The 17,486-nt window shown below is 33.7% G+C and overlaps 1 protein-coding gene across 1 annotated transcript in view; it reads left to right on the forward strand.

The window, feature by feature from the left end:
* The window catches only part of KIF6 (kinesin family member 6), a 150,285-nt gene that overhangs the window by 63,249 nt on the left and 69,550 nt on the right, over positions 1–17,486 (forward strand). Inside the window, exons 11-14 of the mRNA XM_026034048.1 lie at positions 1,176–1,281; positions 2,128–2,266; positions 4,378–4,590; positions 8,316–8,321. Of these exons, the coding sequence (XP_025889833.1) occupies positions 1,176–1,281; positions 2,128–2,266; positions 4,378–4,590; positions 8,316–8,321 (464 nt within the window). The remainder of the gene's footprint in view (positions 1–1,175; positions 1,282–2,127; positions 2,267–4,377; positions 4,591–8,315; positions 8,322–17,486) is intronic.

Consider the following 17,486-nt stretch of genomic DNA (forward strand, 5'->3'; position numbering starts at 1 on the left):
ACATATTTCTCTCTTGCTCCTTAAATAATAGAAATGAGAAAGCCTAACTTATATGAAACTGGTTTAGGGTTGCTGTCCTCTTTCTATCCTTTTTATTCCTCCCTCCAAAAATACACACTTTACTATGGAAAATTAAGAGGGCGTAGAGTTAAAGAACTAAATGTCTATTACACTTGTGATTTTTCATTTCAGTTGCATAGCTCCAAATTTTTCAGAATTTTATTTTCTGAAGATAACTACCATGTTTTTTCTGTTTGTTTTGCATCTCATTGTTTCGTCCTCCCTCAGGGAATTGTTTCTACAATACAGAAATGCTGTATGGAGGAAGAGGAGTCTCCAAAGTAGGGAAAATATCCCAACTACCTACTTGCCCACCATTTATGTAAATAACTTGAGTGACTACACCATTTTTCAGGATATGGGAGATATAAGATATAGGATATATGGAGTTTGAACTTGCACTTGCCACTTTCCAGAAAAATACTTTATCAAGTAAACTAGGCTTGGTTTAGAAAACTTCTACTATTTCTCTTGAGGATGACCTACATGCATCCTGGGATGCAAGACTTAGGGAGCTGATAAAAGGACCTACAAGATAAAATCTGACACTGTCCATATGTCTGGGACATTCATCTCAGAGTAATGATAGTCTTTACTTCTTTAAATTATTGCTATTTATTTCACAGCACAAAGAACAGTTTGAAGAAGCCTTGAGCCTGTGTAACCTTCCTACTGGCAAGTGCTTAAGCCAATAGCATCTCATGCAAAGGGTGTCTCCTCATTGTGATTGCAAAGTGATCTCTGGTTCATGCAGATAAGGGTGCAGGCAAAGTCCTGGCAATACCACCTTTGGGCGTATGTTAGCAAGGAGCATTTGGAGCAGAGGAGACAGGGGATCATTTTAATTATGAAATGGTAGGACAACAGAAGGTTATGAAATAAGCAAAAGAAAAGATTACTTTTTAAAATAGTTCTGGAACTATTCATCAGCAAGTGTACTTTGTTAAGGATTTGTGCATCTCCAGCATCAAATGCATGTTCTACCTACAGGAAATAAAGAATATTGCAATTGTGTGGACCTTGAAGAAAAACAGAAATTCAAAAACAGAATTGTTTGTTTATTTGTGTTTATTTTGTTTTATTTTATTTTATTTTAACATATGATATATTTTCAGGTTGGATGAGTTAACTGAAAGATTCCTGGAAGATAATGATCCTGAAAGCATTCTAGATGTTGGTCCTGACATGCGCAAGATCAAGTATTGCTTCATTCATATGAAGGTATATTTTTAAAGCATGTATGGAGCTGACACTAGGAATACCAAGGAGACATTCACAGTTGAAAYGTCAAAAGGAATGCAGTGCAATTGAGAGGCCTTGCAAAAGCGTAACTCAATTTAGCAATGCTGTGAAGTGCTTAAGACTGATATAAATTTGTAAACTAATTAGAAAAAAAAAAGTGGCAGAATTATTTAGAAACCCCAGCAAGATCTGAGCATGCAGTAAATAATAACAGAAAACTAGAAGTTACAAGAATTAGCACAGATATTTGTGAATGAGTAGATGGACCCATCTGTATTCTCAGCACTATTAAGGTTTTATTTTGGACAAGCTGTGTTGAAAAAAGATAAAAATACAAGCATAAAGTTACTGTATCCTGAATCTTTATCCTGACTGTTTTGGTGTTACAAATTGTAAGACTTGCTAGACCATTGAGCAAGAAAGCTATGCTTACAGCACGAAGAACAAGTGAAATTGATAGAGAAAGAAATTGAATAAAGTRTTTTTTTCTATATTTTCTATAATTTTCCCATAAAGTAAAGTGGATGATCCTGACTTCCATTTATTGTCCTTAAAATTTCCTTTAGTTGTATGATTAATACCCAAAGCACAGTATTATCAGATTTTATATAGATAAATATTTAAGGAAATTGCAGGTTTGTTCATGAAGATGAACAGATTCAGCTTGCTCCAAGTTTAACACAAATCATATAACTTGTCATTAATTGGTGATATCACTCTCCTCTTTCGAGAACCTAGAAAGACCTTAACTTTGCTACCACAACTAGACAATAATTATACAAAACCAAATAATTATTCCTTTTTTATTTTTTTAACTTCTGTTAGAAACTGATGAATCATTCAAGGATTTCTGAAAACCAACTGCTCTCACAAAATATTTTGGAAGAAGAAGACACCAGTATGCAACCAAGAAAAGAGGAATTGAAACTGAAAGAACTTTTACAGCAAAGAGACAGTGAAATCAGTATCCTTTGTGAGGAAAAGAAAATATTTAGGTTTGAGCTGATCTGCCTACTATCTGTCTACATTTTTTTTTTTTTGTATGTATGCAATGGGAGTTAGCTGTAGGAAAGGAATTACTCTCTACTAGCTCCAGTGTGTTATAAGCAATTACTCAATTTCCAACTTTTATGTGGTAGGATCTCTAATTTGCACCTGCTTCTATTTCAGTTGCGACCAAAACCGAAATCCTGGATCCAAGCACGTCTTAGCTTTAAAAAGTTTCAGCCAGGATCCAAGTACTCTACGTCAGGCCAGGCCTAGAACTCTCTCYTCCGCCTAACGAAACCTGCTGTAGTATGGGAAACTATGATGCTATGTAAAGAACAATTTATTGCCTTACAAAGAATAGAATTTCCTACAAGTGTTATTTTTAGCCAAATAAAGTGCTGCTTTGGGGCCTATTGGATTCTATGCCTTTAAAATAAACATAAAACTTCTGCTCGTTGCATGCAATTTTAAATTAAGGCTACTTCTTTTTACATATAAAAATACCAAGTTGTTCAGATGGRCTTTGTCCATTTGACTGCCTCATGGGAAACATACGAATAGCTGAAGGTTTGCAAAATGTAGGGAGTGAATTATTTTTAGCTGGTTGACAGATCTGTGGGCAGACCACAGCATCACCGTGTCCCTAATTCTATGGCTACTTTGCGGGTAAAATTTAAATAAAGTTAGASAACTGAAAATAAGGAACTTTTCAGTTTATGCAGAGTAGAGATTCTTTTACAGATATAAGTAAAAAACAACAACAGCAAATCAACAAAAAAATATAGTTTCATTCTTTCTGTTTACCAGTTCCACATCTATTTTATATGCCAAATATAAAGTGACAGGAAAGCTTCTTAGTTTCTACTTCATCTGTCACAGAAAATAAAGTGTTTGTTTTCCAAAAACACTCTCTCAAATAAATTTAGCTATGACCTTAATTTATCATTTATTTTAAAAAGTCTTTAATTTTAGGATCTGGACTTGCAAAAACATTTGTTCCTGAAGTAAGTAATTTAATTGGTGTGAGATTGATAATGAAACAACAGCAAAATAGCTCTTTAATTGCCAAATGAACTTGTGCCTGATAGCTATGGCTTTCTTTGCCAAAGCACAAGCAAGAAGCTTGTTGCTTAATCCACATTATGGAGAGATACACAGGAGAAATGTAAGAATTAAAGATTAGAACACAAAACTAGCTTACAGAAAGAAAATTAATATTAGAAAAATAAATATTAGAAAATTAATATAGTGACTAGTGTGATAGACTTAGGGAGAAGTGTGGAAACTCTTTAGACATTGTGCTATGAAGCTCTTCGTGCTTGTGATAGCTATCAGCAATCATAGCTAGTTTGTAAAGTATTTTATTATTGCTACTTAATCTTGTAAACACCTTGAATATTGCCTAGATTGTCAACTGTTCATGTAAGATTAAAATGAACAGTGCGTTAAAAAAATATATATATATATATATATGCACACAGGAAGTCATGCGGTTTTTGCAGTTTGCACACAGGAATTTCATTTTAAGCCCCCTATATGCTGTTGAGCAAAATGAATTTGTACCAAAGTAGTCTTCAAGTAAATATACAGTATTATTGGTGGATGTTTCCTTAATACTTGTTCTCATTTTAGTCAAGCTTCTATTGCAAAAAGCTTACATATATATTTGCCAATATGCTTGTTAAAGGTCTTTTTTTTCCTTTTTTTTTTTTAGAAATTGTTTATTACAGAATTTAAAAACAAGAAAGAAGGGTCACACAATGACTATAAATTAATGGAATTTTCACTCCTGTTTGTCTATAAATTACTAATATATTTGGCTACTTCTATGAAAGAATTGATTAAATGGGATCAACAGTTATGACCAATGTGTGGATTAGTGGTCAATGAAAATGAATCTGCCATTTCAAAAAATGAACACAAAGATATGCCCACGACCAAATTCACATGTGCTTAAATAAGCTTCCTTGTGTGAATTGTTCCACTTGAATAAAAAAGACTTTATGTAACTTTCTGATTTAACAAAGGTGATTGTTGCCTTAATAGAGAAGCGTTCCCTCATTAATTCCTTAATATATCTTGCAGATATTCTTGTAAATATGCTTAAAAAAGAAAAAAAGAAAGCACAAGATGCCCTTTTTCAGCTTAATGCTGTCTCTGGTGATTCAAAAGCCTTGGATCAGTGTATTTCTATAAATCTGGAAGAACGTCGGAGCCCGTCTAGTCATGTTAATCTGAAAGAGGCGAAAGATTTCAGCTGTTCAGTTCGGAGACTGCCTTTTCTTTCCAGACAAACAGGTTAGTATAAATACTTAAGGGAACATGTAGTGGATTATTGCAATATGAGCTTCAGCATTCAAATGGGATAAGAAAGTTTTTATTTTTATTATCAGCAATATTATGCTGATTTTGTATCCACAAATGCCCTCTCAAGATACTTGTGGATTTTACAGACTGATGTGAATCCTGTGTTAAACTGTCCTCCAAAACCAGAATGTAAATTGAGTTTCAAACTGTCATATCTGCAAATAAATCTAGTTTTAGAAATAGTTTTTTTAAGGATAGATCATAAAGCATACTAAGAAATAACATTTTTCCCCATAGAAGTTTGAGTTTACTGACTGTTAACAGAAACAACAATAATTGTGATTTTAAAATGCTCTCTTATTGCTGCTAATATGGCCCATGTTTCCCCTTTCAAACATTTTGTATAAAAATAAAATTAAATGGAATTCACAGTTCACTAGAGACTGTGTATGATGTGTGGGGTCTCAAAACATTCAGCAAAGACAGGGAAAAGTTATGAAATTCTAGTTTATTTTATTTACTAAATATATAAATATAATATAAATATATATAAATATATATATAAATATAAATAATATAAATATATAATAAATCTAGTTTATTTACTAAAATAATGAGAAAGCTCCAATGCTGTGAAGAGCCATATTGTTTTCATAGCAGTAGACAGAGTGTTTTTATATTTCTGTGTGTGTTCAGTTATTCTGTGTGATTCTGTTCTGTGTTAAGGAACAATGATTCTATTTGTATCCTGAGTTAATGTCTGGTACTTTGCTGTTTTGGCTCCATCAGCTCTTACCATTGCAGCTTCTTTTACATTCATGCTAACATATGTCTTTGCTAGAATCAGATGAATTTCCTTCCCTGTGGCTCTAGTGAGAATGTTTGCATTTTCTGCTTACAGTARAAAGAATTTTATTTTTATCTTTGGTTTCTAAAAGTTCCTAGATATCAGATTGCACTTACACTTGTAAGTCAGCTTACACTTGTCTCCAACGACAGTAAATCTGGATGAGTTCTATGAGGATCATGTCATCTTTTCATGGTGGGTGCTTCAAATACTCTTTTGAATTATCCAGCACTGCCATACTGCCAYTTATCATACAAAATACAAGATGCAGTGCAACTGTATGATTGTTTTTTGTTAATCTCGTCAACAAGTGAGAAAATGAGAATTTGCCTGGAAAGCGCTGCCTAACACCTTTTCCAGTTTCTGTATAGAATCCTGTTTCATATTGCTTCTTTTCATCCCAAGTTGCTCAGCAGTTGAGAACATCTCTTGCCTTCTACTTTTCTTATTTATCATGCTCCCTATTCCTTATTTTATAGGAAGAAGTTACTTGATTTGGTGTCATAATGATATTAACCAAAAATGGAATTATTTCCTCATAACACATAACTTCTGATAATCTCAGAAGTGTGTAGGCAAAAAATAAGTGTTATCAGTAAATGACTAGTACAGTTCATCTTTTATATAATGCTGTTTATTCTTCTGTGTTAACAAATTCTCTGCCTTAATACTGTACTCTCACTTCTTGCAAACAATTTTGTGTTTATGTGGGGCTCTTCTTTGAACCTGGTTCTAGGAACCATAATGTCAGCTCAAATGACTGACTAGATCAGTGAGCCCTGTCTCCTCCATTCTGCTTTGGCAGAGACTGATGTTTCAGAAGAAGAATAGATGGTGATTGTCTTTGAATTATGTCCTGACATTTCCTTAAAGAGAAAGGGAAGAAGAGAAGTGGAGATCAGGCATCTTTCTTGCATATTGCAAACCTGCAAATAATATTCATAATTATAAAGCTATCTATTTCATATAAAATCCATCCGAACTATATACATATGTCTCCTTGTCTGTAGTCATTAAGGAACTGCTAAAGTTGTATGGAAGAGCTTGGACGTGAGCCAAGATGTGAAAACCCCAAGTAGAACCTTTAGTGGAATATTAAATCTATCCTTCATCATTTAAATACTTTTCGCACCTTACATCATTCATGAATGTTTTAATTTACAGCATGTAGTATATCTCAAATATTCTTTATTTTAACAGCTTAATTAATTTGCAAGCATTATTTTTTTTAATTCTATTGCAAGCATTACTTTTTAATTCCATTGCCTCAACCCTGCAATCAGCAAGGTTAATGCAAAATTAGATGATGATTCTAAAGCCTTACAGAATTATTTACTAAGTAGTTTTAACTTAATGTTATTTACTGATATTATTCTAAACTGAAAATGACAGATGTGTGCAATATTTTTTATGCTCCTGTCTCAATATTTTTTATGCTCCTGTCCTGAAAGCAATTAATCAAAGAGACCAGGAGAAAGTATATAAAGAAAAACCTGCAGTGAAATATTTGTGGAAGAGCCGAGCCAGTATTTATATTCATAAAATTTAACTCTTCTGTGCACAGATCTTTAGTGTTCTGTCATTGAAAGCAGACTAGTTTCATTCCAGCTCTAGGGCCCAACCTTTTTCATTACACACTGGCTAGGAAGGTGAATGAGTATCCACTCGTCTATATGACTCTGTCTTATCTATGTAGACACACTTCCAACTCTCTTAATACATGTTGAGCCTAATTCATATGTCCCTTCAGACAGAAGCTGAATCTCAATCCATAAATATTGCCTTTGAAAGCTTGATGTATGAATCCTGATGTTTATGTTCGAGTACATTGTATTTTTCCTCACCTTCAGTCTGCCTGAAACTGCAAGGACTAGCCTTGAAAGGTAGGAAGCAGGTTAAACCCACCAGATTTCAATTCCAAATTTTATTTATTACTAATAATATCAATTTGTAAGCAGCTGATTTCATATTAAATGGATTTTTTTTTTCTGGGCAGAAATGTCTTTAACTGTTTAAATGTTTCTGTAGCTCAGGGCTGATATTTGGTATTTTTCAGGTGCACTAGTCTATTTCAGAGACTTCTTGGTGATAAGAGCAGAGGAATATGCAGCTGTGGCGCCCTAGCAATGGCCTAGGTTTTGCTGATGACAATGGGTTACAAGTCCACCTGAAAATMATGCATCTCCCTGCTGAACGATTTGTTGTTCTTGGATCCCTAGAGGCCACTTTTAGAAGAGAGTGGTGGGTATCAGTCAGCTCTGAATAGGCAGTAGAGCAGCACTATTTGTTTACATTGGAAGGTTGCCATCAGCAGCTTAGGTTTAGTTAGACAGAGCAGCTCCTGTCACTGAAGAGCCTTCACAGGTTGCAAAAGACAGTCAGTTTAGAGTGAACAGACCAGGATATTTTAGATCACTCCAGCTGTTATGCTCTGACAGAGAAGAACTTCTTTTGTAATACCCATTTTAATCAGAGCACTGTAAATCACGAATACACAACTGCCTGAGGAAGAGTGAGCAAAACACTGCAACGTAGTAGCTGGGCTGGATGTCTGCTATTATTTGTTGCAGCAGGATATCTTTCATAAATCTGAAACAGACCTCACTCTTTGGCTATGAATGTAATTAATGCTTCAGATGAACATTCCAGAAAATGCAAAGATAAATCATTGACACAATAAACTGAGTTTTACAAAGACTTCACCATTTTTATATTAAATAATAATAACCTTATTTGTTTTAAAGTTTGTATTTAATTCTGATTTTATTCCTATCTATTACAGTCCTTGTCTGTGAAATCTGAGCTCCAACATAGTTACATGTCATCTTTCTGATCATATAATGCCATTATTATAAACTGATAGTTTCAGGAGGAAGTATGAATAAACCTGGCAAAGTAAGGAAAAGTCAGACTTCATGCATGTGACTGGAGTGACTAATATTGTGTTAAATCCAACTTTTAGTGTATAGCAACATTTTTTCCCATATAGATAAGTCTTATTTTGAAATGGTCCTCAGACTTCTGCTTGCTTGTAGCATAATTCTGTCAATGTGAGAGACATATGCTATAATTTTTCCTCCTGCTGGATTTGTTTTATTCCTGAAGTATAAACAACTTAGTTACCAGAAATCAGTGTGAATATTGGGACATTTAAAGAACGCAATAAATCTTAGTAATAGCTTCAAATAGTTATATTTGCTGATGGGCTTSAGAGGGATTGTTTTATTCTCTCACATGCTGGCGCACACACACACAAAAAAAAATAGAATCATGTTTTGTGTGCATCCCATTCTAGGTTTAAAATTAGGTTTTGTACTGTGCAAGCATGTACAAAAAGGAGCATTCCTGCAAAAGGGATGACAAGCTGACTTGAGAATGAAAGGCRAGAGATGGATTCCTTTAACAGATGGTGATTGTGAATAGCTGGGTAATAGTGATGATAACACCCCGACTGCTCAGTTCTGAAAGCTAAATATTTTCATCTTGTGTTAAGACTTTGCAAAATATTTATCTTGGCTATTTTATATATTTATGTAATAATTTGGGGAAAAGCTTCCCTCTATTATTGAAAAACTCATAGAAATCTCCCTAATGGAAAAGATAGAATGAGTTTTTCCTGTTATAATCTCTTCTGCATCCTTCAGTTCAGAAGAAAGAGATCTCAACCTATCAGAAAATGAAGTGCTTAGCAGTCAAACCTATTTTCTTGTAGACTTTTCRGTAACCTGTGGTACTTTGGGATGTCTTGGACACAGCCCTGTGMCACGTGCTCTAGGTGACCCTGCGTGTGCAGGGGGGTTGGACTAGATRAYCTCTGAGGTCCCTTCCAACCTTGGGCATTCTGTGATTCTATAATCTCTTCATACTGTGACTGAGTTCATTTGCTTTCAAATGTACCCATTTTTACCACTATTTGATCAGAAGAAAATAAGTCTGTGATGTTGTTCAGACTCATGGTTCAGACTCATCTTTCTCAATATGTAAGACATTTTCTGTTATGGATCTGAGAAAAAGTATTTATTCATTCACATATATATTCACTTTCCAGCTGAACTTACCACTAAGTGGTAATGAATATTTCATTACTTCTGTAACTAATACTAAAAGTGAAACACTTCATTGTAGGTTATTCTTAAATAAGTGTTTGCTACATAGGATGGTTATTTGCTGCAAGAAAATTTCTATTATTGGCAAGTTTTAGAAACAAGAAGGAAGTGTCAGAGCCCATTGCTTTAGATTTAGCTATTTTTAAAAAAATCATAAAACGTCATAACCAGCAAATATTAATAGTCAACAGATGYTCTTGAACGATTTTATAGAACTATATTTCTGATAAATTTAACAGTCATTTTCTGGTATTTCAAGTCACAAGGTAAAACATGTACTACTAGGTCTCCAGTCTTGGTTATAAATATGTGTGTATGTATAATTTCAAGCGCATGTTTTGTGATATGTATTCATGAAATTAATTGCCTTCTTAATTTTTTCTTGTGCTTTTATACCTACCRTTTGGTGTCTCTGACCGTTTCAAAGCTCATTCTTTTAATTCCTTTTATATTCTAAAGGAAAAGAAGAACATTTAAAAGTCAAAGTTGGGAAAGAAACACTTTATAGAGCAAAACAGATTTCTTTAATAGTTGGTTGTTCACATTTATAATTGTATATTTGTAAGAGTCTCAGCTAACTTCTGTTTAGGATTTTTTTTTTTTTTCCCAAAAAACCCATTTTATTAACTCTGCTGCTTCCAAAAGCTTTGTTTGGTCAGACCTTTTAGTGAGTCTGTTGCGAGATTTTCTCAACAAAGGACTGAATTGAATTCATCAACATACAGTAAAGAATGAATGTGTTAAGAGGTTTGAAACTGCCTAGAAACATTTACATAAGCAACAGTGGATGACTGTTCTTCATTGCAAAGAGAAAAAATATGTTGTAAGATTTAGTTACATGAGTTCTTACAATTGGTTTTGTAAGAGAAAGCCCATTATGTTAAGATTTTTGTCATTTTAARTAAGTATTTATAAATATGATCGTAGCAATATTTTTGGGAGATGAAGCCCAAATTTTCCCTTTTGGAGCTAGATTTCCATTTGCAACATCAATGGCCTATTTTGTAAGTTAGAAGGATTCAAATGAGTGGGGAGCGTATCATTAATTTTTTCATTAACTTTCATTAATTTTTTTGAGAGCCATTAAAACTTAATTATATATTAAAAATGCTGTTATGCAAAACCACTTGCTGCTTATATGGCCATCAACATCTTTTTCTTTCCTCATATTTATTTGCTTTTACAAAAGATTTCTGGCTTGTCTGAGATACTCATTGTGTCTTTTTCCCCGTTTCTCAGCTGGGAATCTCTTCTGATGTGAAACGTATGTTTGGAAGCTTGTTAAAAGATGCTTTTGGCATTTTTTACAGCCTTCCTTTTGAGCCTGTTTAGATGGGAAAAGTTTCCAGTGTTCTTGTGCTAGTTTACTCATTCCTTATCCAGATTAGTCCATTGAAATGTAACCTAGTGTTCTCTGGAAATTCTCTACTATTTCAACTCTTTTCCCTTCCTGATCCATTAGACATATTTTGGCTGTCTAAAAATGCTATTGATTTCTTCAGACTAACTTCTTAAAGATGTTTTTTCCTTTTGTGACAGAAGGAAGCTCTTCAACTCTCGGTACTTTAGCAATAAAATAGACTTCTGAAAGTTTATGAGTACTTGAAGAGAGATCAAATTCTCTTATTTATTGGCCATCAGATTTGGCAAATGCATCTCTGAAACGTCTATATTGCTATTAAAATAAACATGAATCCTAAGAGACTACAGTGCTTTCTTATAGAGTTGTTATGTGCACATTATCTATGCATATGGGTAATACAAGATATGAGCAAGATATGAGAAGCTCTTCTCTTTGGCTTAATTTTTTTTTTTTTTTCCTCCCCCTTCAGGGCAAATATTGCTAACTTTCCTAAAAAATGAAATAGCAAAATTTGCTTTCTGTTTTGATTGTGGATTTAATTTTGAAAACGTCTTTTCACATTCTATTTTATATAGAAGTAGATATAATAAAGTATATATAAGCAGTCTCATCATTCAATATAAACCCAAACTATAAATTATTGGGGATGTCCCACAAAACCCTACTTTTTCCTGATATTTGCATATATTTAGCAGGCTAAACTGAGCTTCAGACACTTCAGGTAAACTTTTGCTTCTGTAAGTGCACAGTTTGTTCTTTGAAGTCTTTGGGAATATGACTGTTTGCATCAATGGCATTACAGCTCTTAAACTTTTGGACACTTCTGCAAAATAAATAAAGTGCTGAACAGTTCCCTGATGCATCATCTTTTTGTATATGACAGTTCTGAAACATCTGTTTTTTCCCCTGTGCCTTTTGCTTTGTTCTTTTTAGCCACTTTGCTGTTTTATGTTCAGAAACATAGTTTTAAAAAAATGATGCCACGTCAACAGGGGTTTATGCATTTTTTAGGTTCATATGAGAAATTTTGGAGTACTATTGAGTTTGATGTGAAGCTACACAGTGATAATTAAGGTGATACTTGGCCCTAATCACATCTCTGAATGACACAGGGAAAGACAGAAGCTAGCCATGAMAAGGGTCGAAAATGTCCACTCCTATGTGGTTATGTTCTGTTTTCTCCCTGGCACTAGTGTTTCTGTCATAGTGGTAACATCACTTACGTGTTAATTGGTAATTTGAGCAATGCATTTGCAAAAGTGTATTTCTATAATGTTTTGTTAAATAATTGTATTCTCATTTCTAACATGAGTTATCTTTTTGGTTGTTTAAATTGTTTAATCTCAAATCTCTATCAATCTCTTAATTGTTTTTAATCTCAAACCTTTCCCATTTGGTCAATACTTGGCCACTGAGCTTCCTCTGTGTGCTGTTGAACTTGCTTGCTGTTACTCTTTTTAAGGCTTTTTATTATTCCATGGTTCCTTCTGCTAATGTTCAACTTTAAAAAAAGGATATTTTGAAATTCAACTTTAGGCAAAGATAATCCAGAAAAAATATCTGAAATTGTTAACATGAATCTTAATATGTTGTTAATAAGAAATCTGTTAATCTGAATACCATATTTGAAATCTATACTTTTATTATACCTATTGCACAGTAGCTGCTGCTTCTGTTACAGGTTTTTTGACTCGTGAAGTTAAAGCCTTCAGGTACATCAGATTATCATTGGATAACTAAAGATAAGCTTTCAAAAAAATCTGAAAATGTAGAGATTAACTTTCTTTTATGTTTATAACATATTTGGACACTGTTTTAGGAGGAAACTGTCTGCCTAATGCTTTTCCTACAGTGAAAATCAAACCACTTCATGCATATTTTTCTCAGTAGAGCTTCCAGCAACACAGAGTATGGTTCACCATGACAATAGTTGAAAATTATAAAATTTTTGGCATTAATAACTTTCACTGAAAATTTGAGAACTGATTTCTTGACATCCTTTGGAGTATGTATATATCTGCTTTATGTTTTTCTTAAAGTTGAGACAGACACATGTGGGATTTTTCAATAAAGAACTGAAGCATTTCAACTGTAATGATATCTTCTCTTTGTACTGGTTTATATATTCTAACATTGCATTTAGCTCCCACATTTTCAGGCCCCCCCTTTTTTTTTCTTTTAGATTATGAGATACAGTGGACATTGCGAAAACAAAATGCTTTCAGTCCATATGATAGGAAATGCATATAAAACTATATATTTAAAATGTCTGTGAAATGGATATAAAAATAAAGGTTGAAGTCATAACTTTAATTCTCTCATAAAATCACTGTCGTTAAAACAATTAAATCAGTGTGCCACTGATCTTTGCCRTACAGGAGATGTTATCCCATATGTTTCCAAGTGACGTTTTCTTTTTGAAAGTATCCCTGGATCTGTTTTCTCTCCAAATAATGGTATTTCTTAGTGTGCCATTAGCCCAGAAAAGGGTTAGTGAGAGGATACATCCTAAAATGTTATTTGTTACTTTGTATTAACTGGCTGATGAATATTACTTGACCATTCATTAGTTTCATTTATTCTGAAAATTTATATTTGCTTTTGGAATATCTCATTATAGCCTTTCATACTTCAATGTGGTAACAGTTGGTTTAAATGTCTTTTTTTTTTCTTAAGAATTTCTAAATCTTCAGAAACATTAAAGAGAAGACCACTCTCTTAGAGAATTTCATTCCTTTTTCTGTATAAGAAGTCCTTGCTGTTTCTGCCAGCCAAGGTGCTGGAATTGCTTTTTTGGTGGTGCCTCAAAGTTAGCTTTCCATGCTATTACAAGTCTTATTACAAGTTCTTTCCCTAAAAAGACGGAATAGCTTGAAGCAGGCTACTACAAGAGGAGATTTAAGTGGAAGAAGCAGAGTCTGTTGGATAAGTTAATGTTAATACTAGCTATTGATTGTCTTAGATAATGTCTGAAGCGTGAGAGGAAGAACTTAAGAAAGGAAATACAGGAGAAGATAGGCCTTTTAATTTCTCTGTGATATTCTACTTCTGGACTTTTCTTATTCAGACAYCACAAATCTGTTTGATCTCTTTGTTGAATGTATTAAGAGACCTTGTGTTGGATACAAATAGCAAAAGAGTTTCTGAAGTTGTGTCTGCCAGGGAAGTTTACTAGGAGTAGAAAATGTTGGTCATTTGAGATTATAGTAATTTAGATACCTCACATTAAAATATCTAAATTGTGGGAGGATAAAATGATTTGTTGGGAAAGGGCAGGGAAGGGAACAGGTGGATAGAAGGTATTTTTAATAAACAGGATGGAAAAGGACTGAGAAAAAAAAAAAAGAATAATACCTGTTTTCAAGTGACATGAACAATAAATAAAAGCAGGAGTTGGAAGGTGACCACTTTTCATTCTTAACGTATTTGTTCCCACAGAAAGAACTGAAGGCTGASAGACAAGGACCTGAACTGGAGCATGTTTAGTGGCACTTTATAATGATTTAGAGATTGTTAGAAGAAAATTACAGCTGCATAAACAGCTGCATGGCTAATTGTGATCCCTTTAGCGGTTTTGTTTTTTTAGTCCTCCTCAAGATAGAAAGGTTGGTCTGGTGTCCAAACAACCAAGAATACCTGCAGATTATTTTTTTCCAGATAACACTTCAATTATATTTTTGTGGTCAAAGAGCTAACTTGGTCATTATAGAGACTATGCAAAGTAAAGTCTAGTGAAACACTTATTTTTAAAAGTCTAAAATAATATAATTCAGTCAGTGAGAACTAGTTCAGTTCTGATTGAAATCATGTATTGATATTTCTGTTATAGCAGTCCAGGTGTTTGTTATGTATCCTTTCACATGARTTTTTTCTTCTCTGTCTACTTCTGAATCAGGTATAAGTAGCACCTATGCCAAACAGAGTCTATGTTATGCCATGCTCCAACCAATAGTCTCTTTGCAGGCTTTTTACAAGTTACTCTGTAAGTGCATTCATGTGGTAGATAGTAGAGAGAGAAGAGGGGAGCCAAAAGCAAAATACCAAATTGGAATAGTATCTGATAGGAGATGAAGGATGAAACAGTATTTCTTGTTGTTTGGGACCTGTTTGGTGCTATTTTTCCTGACATATGTGAAATTGAATTTATTATTACTGGGCTGTAATACTTTGAGCAATCAAATATATAACACTGACATAGCGTTCTAGGGCTAAATTGAGTTTTTGTGTGGCTGAATGGAATGCCCATCTTGGTTGGATTGAAAAATGTCATAAGGCTTTTTTTACCAAAGCATTTCTGCCAAGTGCGTACAGGAAGTGGCTTTGGCAGTCATAGCCAAACAAGAAACTTAATTTCCTGGAATTTGCTTTTTTTGCAAAATGTGGACTGTAGGAAAGAAAGCGTAAAGAAGAATGCTAAGGGGCAGAGAAAGGATTGCCCCCAAAAACACCTAAAAAGAAACTTGCCCAAACTGTCAGAATACATTATGTCTTTTTCTAGGTTTAATCACAACCACTTCATTTAATTTAATTTTCAAAACGATAATTTATTTATATAATATTACTGTGAAAAAAGTTGTTTAGCACACCTATGCATAATTATTTTAACTAGGATACATTTTACAGTGGTCCATTTAATGTCTGGGAAAAAAGGACATAGCATTTATTGGCAATGCAGCCATAACATTGTTGATATGCAAGAGAAGATGCTGTGTGAGTGCACAGGTAATACAGGCTGATAACCAACCCTAGCTTTGCTTGCACTTGTATTTACTGACATAAAGCACAGAACAATGGAAATAGAGAAGAATCAGTTAGCTGTAATTATGAGTCAAAAAGGAGACATGATCTGATTAGCCAGATAAAATGTTGATATTCATATTCTAGAACATGATTAAAATCACATCTGCTTATGTCTCATTTTTGACTCAAAATTACAGCTAACTGATTTTCTTTTTTCTGTTCTATTGCAAGTTCACTTTTTTCTAGTCTGATTTCCTGGTTTTGAATCACTAGTTATTTTTTTCCTACTCTTTCTATCTGCTCTCTTAAGATTGGACCAGACTATTTCAATAGCACTGCCTGCAACCTTCCTCAGAGTGTGGATAGCTAAAGTATAAGCACAGCCTTGGTATTCCTATAGCCTTCATTTTAGGGTCTAATCATAAATCTTTTTAAGATTCTAGAAAAGTGGTAGTTTAATGGTTAGTTTGTGTCAGATGTTCTTAAAGGGTTATTGCAATTAAAGCACTACTTAGGAAAGGCTAATAGGGAAAATACAGTATATTTAAAAAAATAGAAGTGATGAGTCATAAAGTAAYCAAATGGAAAGCTCAGAAAAAAATGTAATTTTCTTGTAAATAGTACTTCCAGATGCTAAAGTTTAGAGAGAAAAATAAATACTTATAATACAGAAAAAGTCTTAGGGGAAAAAAAAAATGCTGTAAAGCTCATACTTAATGGAGACATCAGAAAAAGGATTTTTTCTTTAGCTGGGCCCTAGTCGAAAGACAGGATGCTAAACTGCTTAATGTAACTGTTGATTTCTGTATAAATTATTTCAAGTCATTAAAAATTGCTGTCTATGGCTGTATTGTAGATGGGAGAAAAAATATTTTGTAAGCAGGTCAGTGCAGTAATTATGGTGAGAGTAGACATCAGTAATTGCGGTGAGAGTAAAAAAGGCAATCATTGTGTGTCCCTTTCCCAAATGGCAAAACTTGTACATATTAAGTGATAAACAGCTGCTGCTGTAATTGTACAAATGAGTCTTTTTTATTATTATTCCTTTAAATATTTCCCTCTTAGTGWAATCAGCTTGTATTGGTTCTGAGTTCTCCTAGCATCCCACAGTGTTCACTCTTTCATTACTTGCACAGAGGTGTTACTTGGCACCTCCATCACTTGGCTTGTTTGCAGTTATGCCTCTGACCACTTATACCACTCCTGTTATTTCTGAATATACAGTACTTCTAACTAAGAATATTTTCTGAAAAATCCCTGAACTCACACTGACATCTGTCTCAATAGGTTTCTGATTTTAACTGAATACTAGGAAAAGCATATGGTCTAATAATGTTACTAGTTGACTTATTTTTGCCGTTTGTCCTATTTTYCCTTCATGTTCACTGTCATTTGTGGGCTTCCATTGCTGTGCTAATCTAAATAATAAATAAAACAGTTCAACTCTCCATTGCATTATGGAAGAAATATATTGCATTTAATATAAACTCAGACTGAGTTGCAAGGCATGTGTTTTTTATTTCAATCTTTATTATTTACTAAGTCTGTGAACTTGTGTAAGTGACCTCATCTCTCTGAACCAGTTTCCTCGACTGTAAAATAAATTAGAGTGGCTTATCTTTCTTGATCACTTTGAGATTTCATGTTCAAAGGCCATCTGTAAGTGCAAATTCTTGTTTTTCTAACATTGAGGAGTAGGTCAAATGACTTGTGAAAGTAACACWGTGAATTAGAAGCAGAGCTCCTTATAAAAGCTTGGAAGTATTGGTTCTTCATTTTCAGTCTGTGTAACTGTTGTAGCAAATTTATTGATAATTTCTCTTTGTTTCTT

The sequence above is a fragment of the Nothoprocta perdicaria genome, unplaced genomic scaffold (genome assembly GCF_003342845.1).
Source record: "Nothoprocta perdicaria isolate Ctin4 unplaced genomic scaffold, notPer1 scaffold_139, whole genome shotgun sequence".
NCBI lineage: Eukaryota > Metazoa > Chordata > Aves > Tinamiformes > Tinamidae > Nothoprocta > Nothoprocta perdicaria.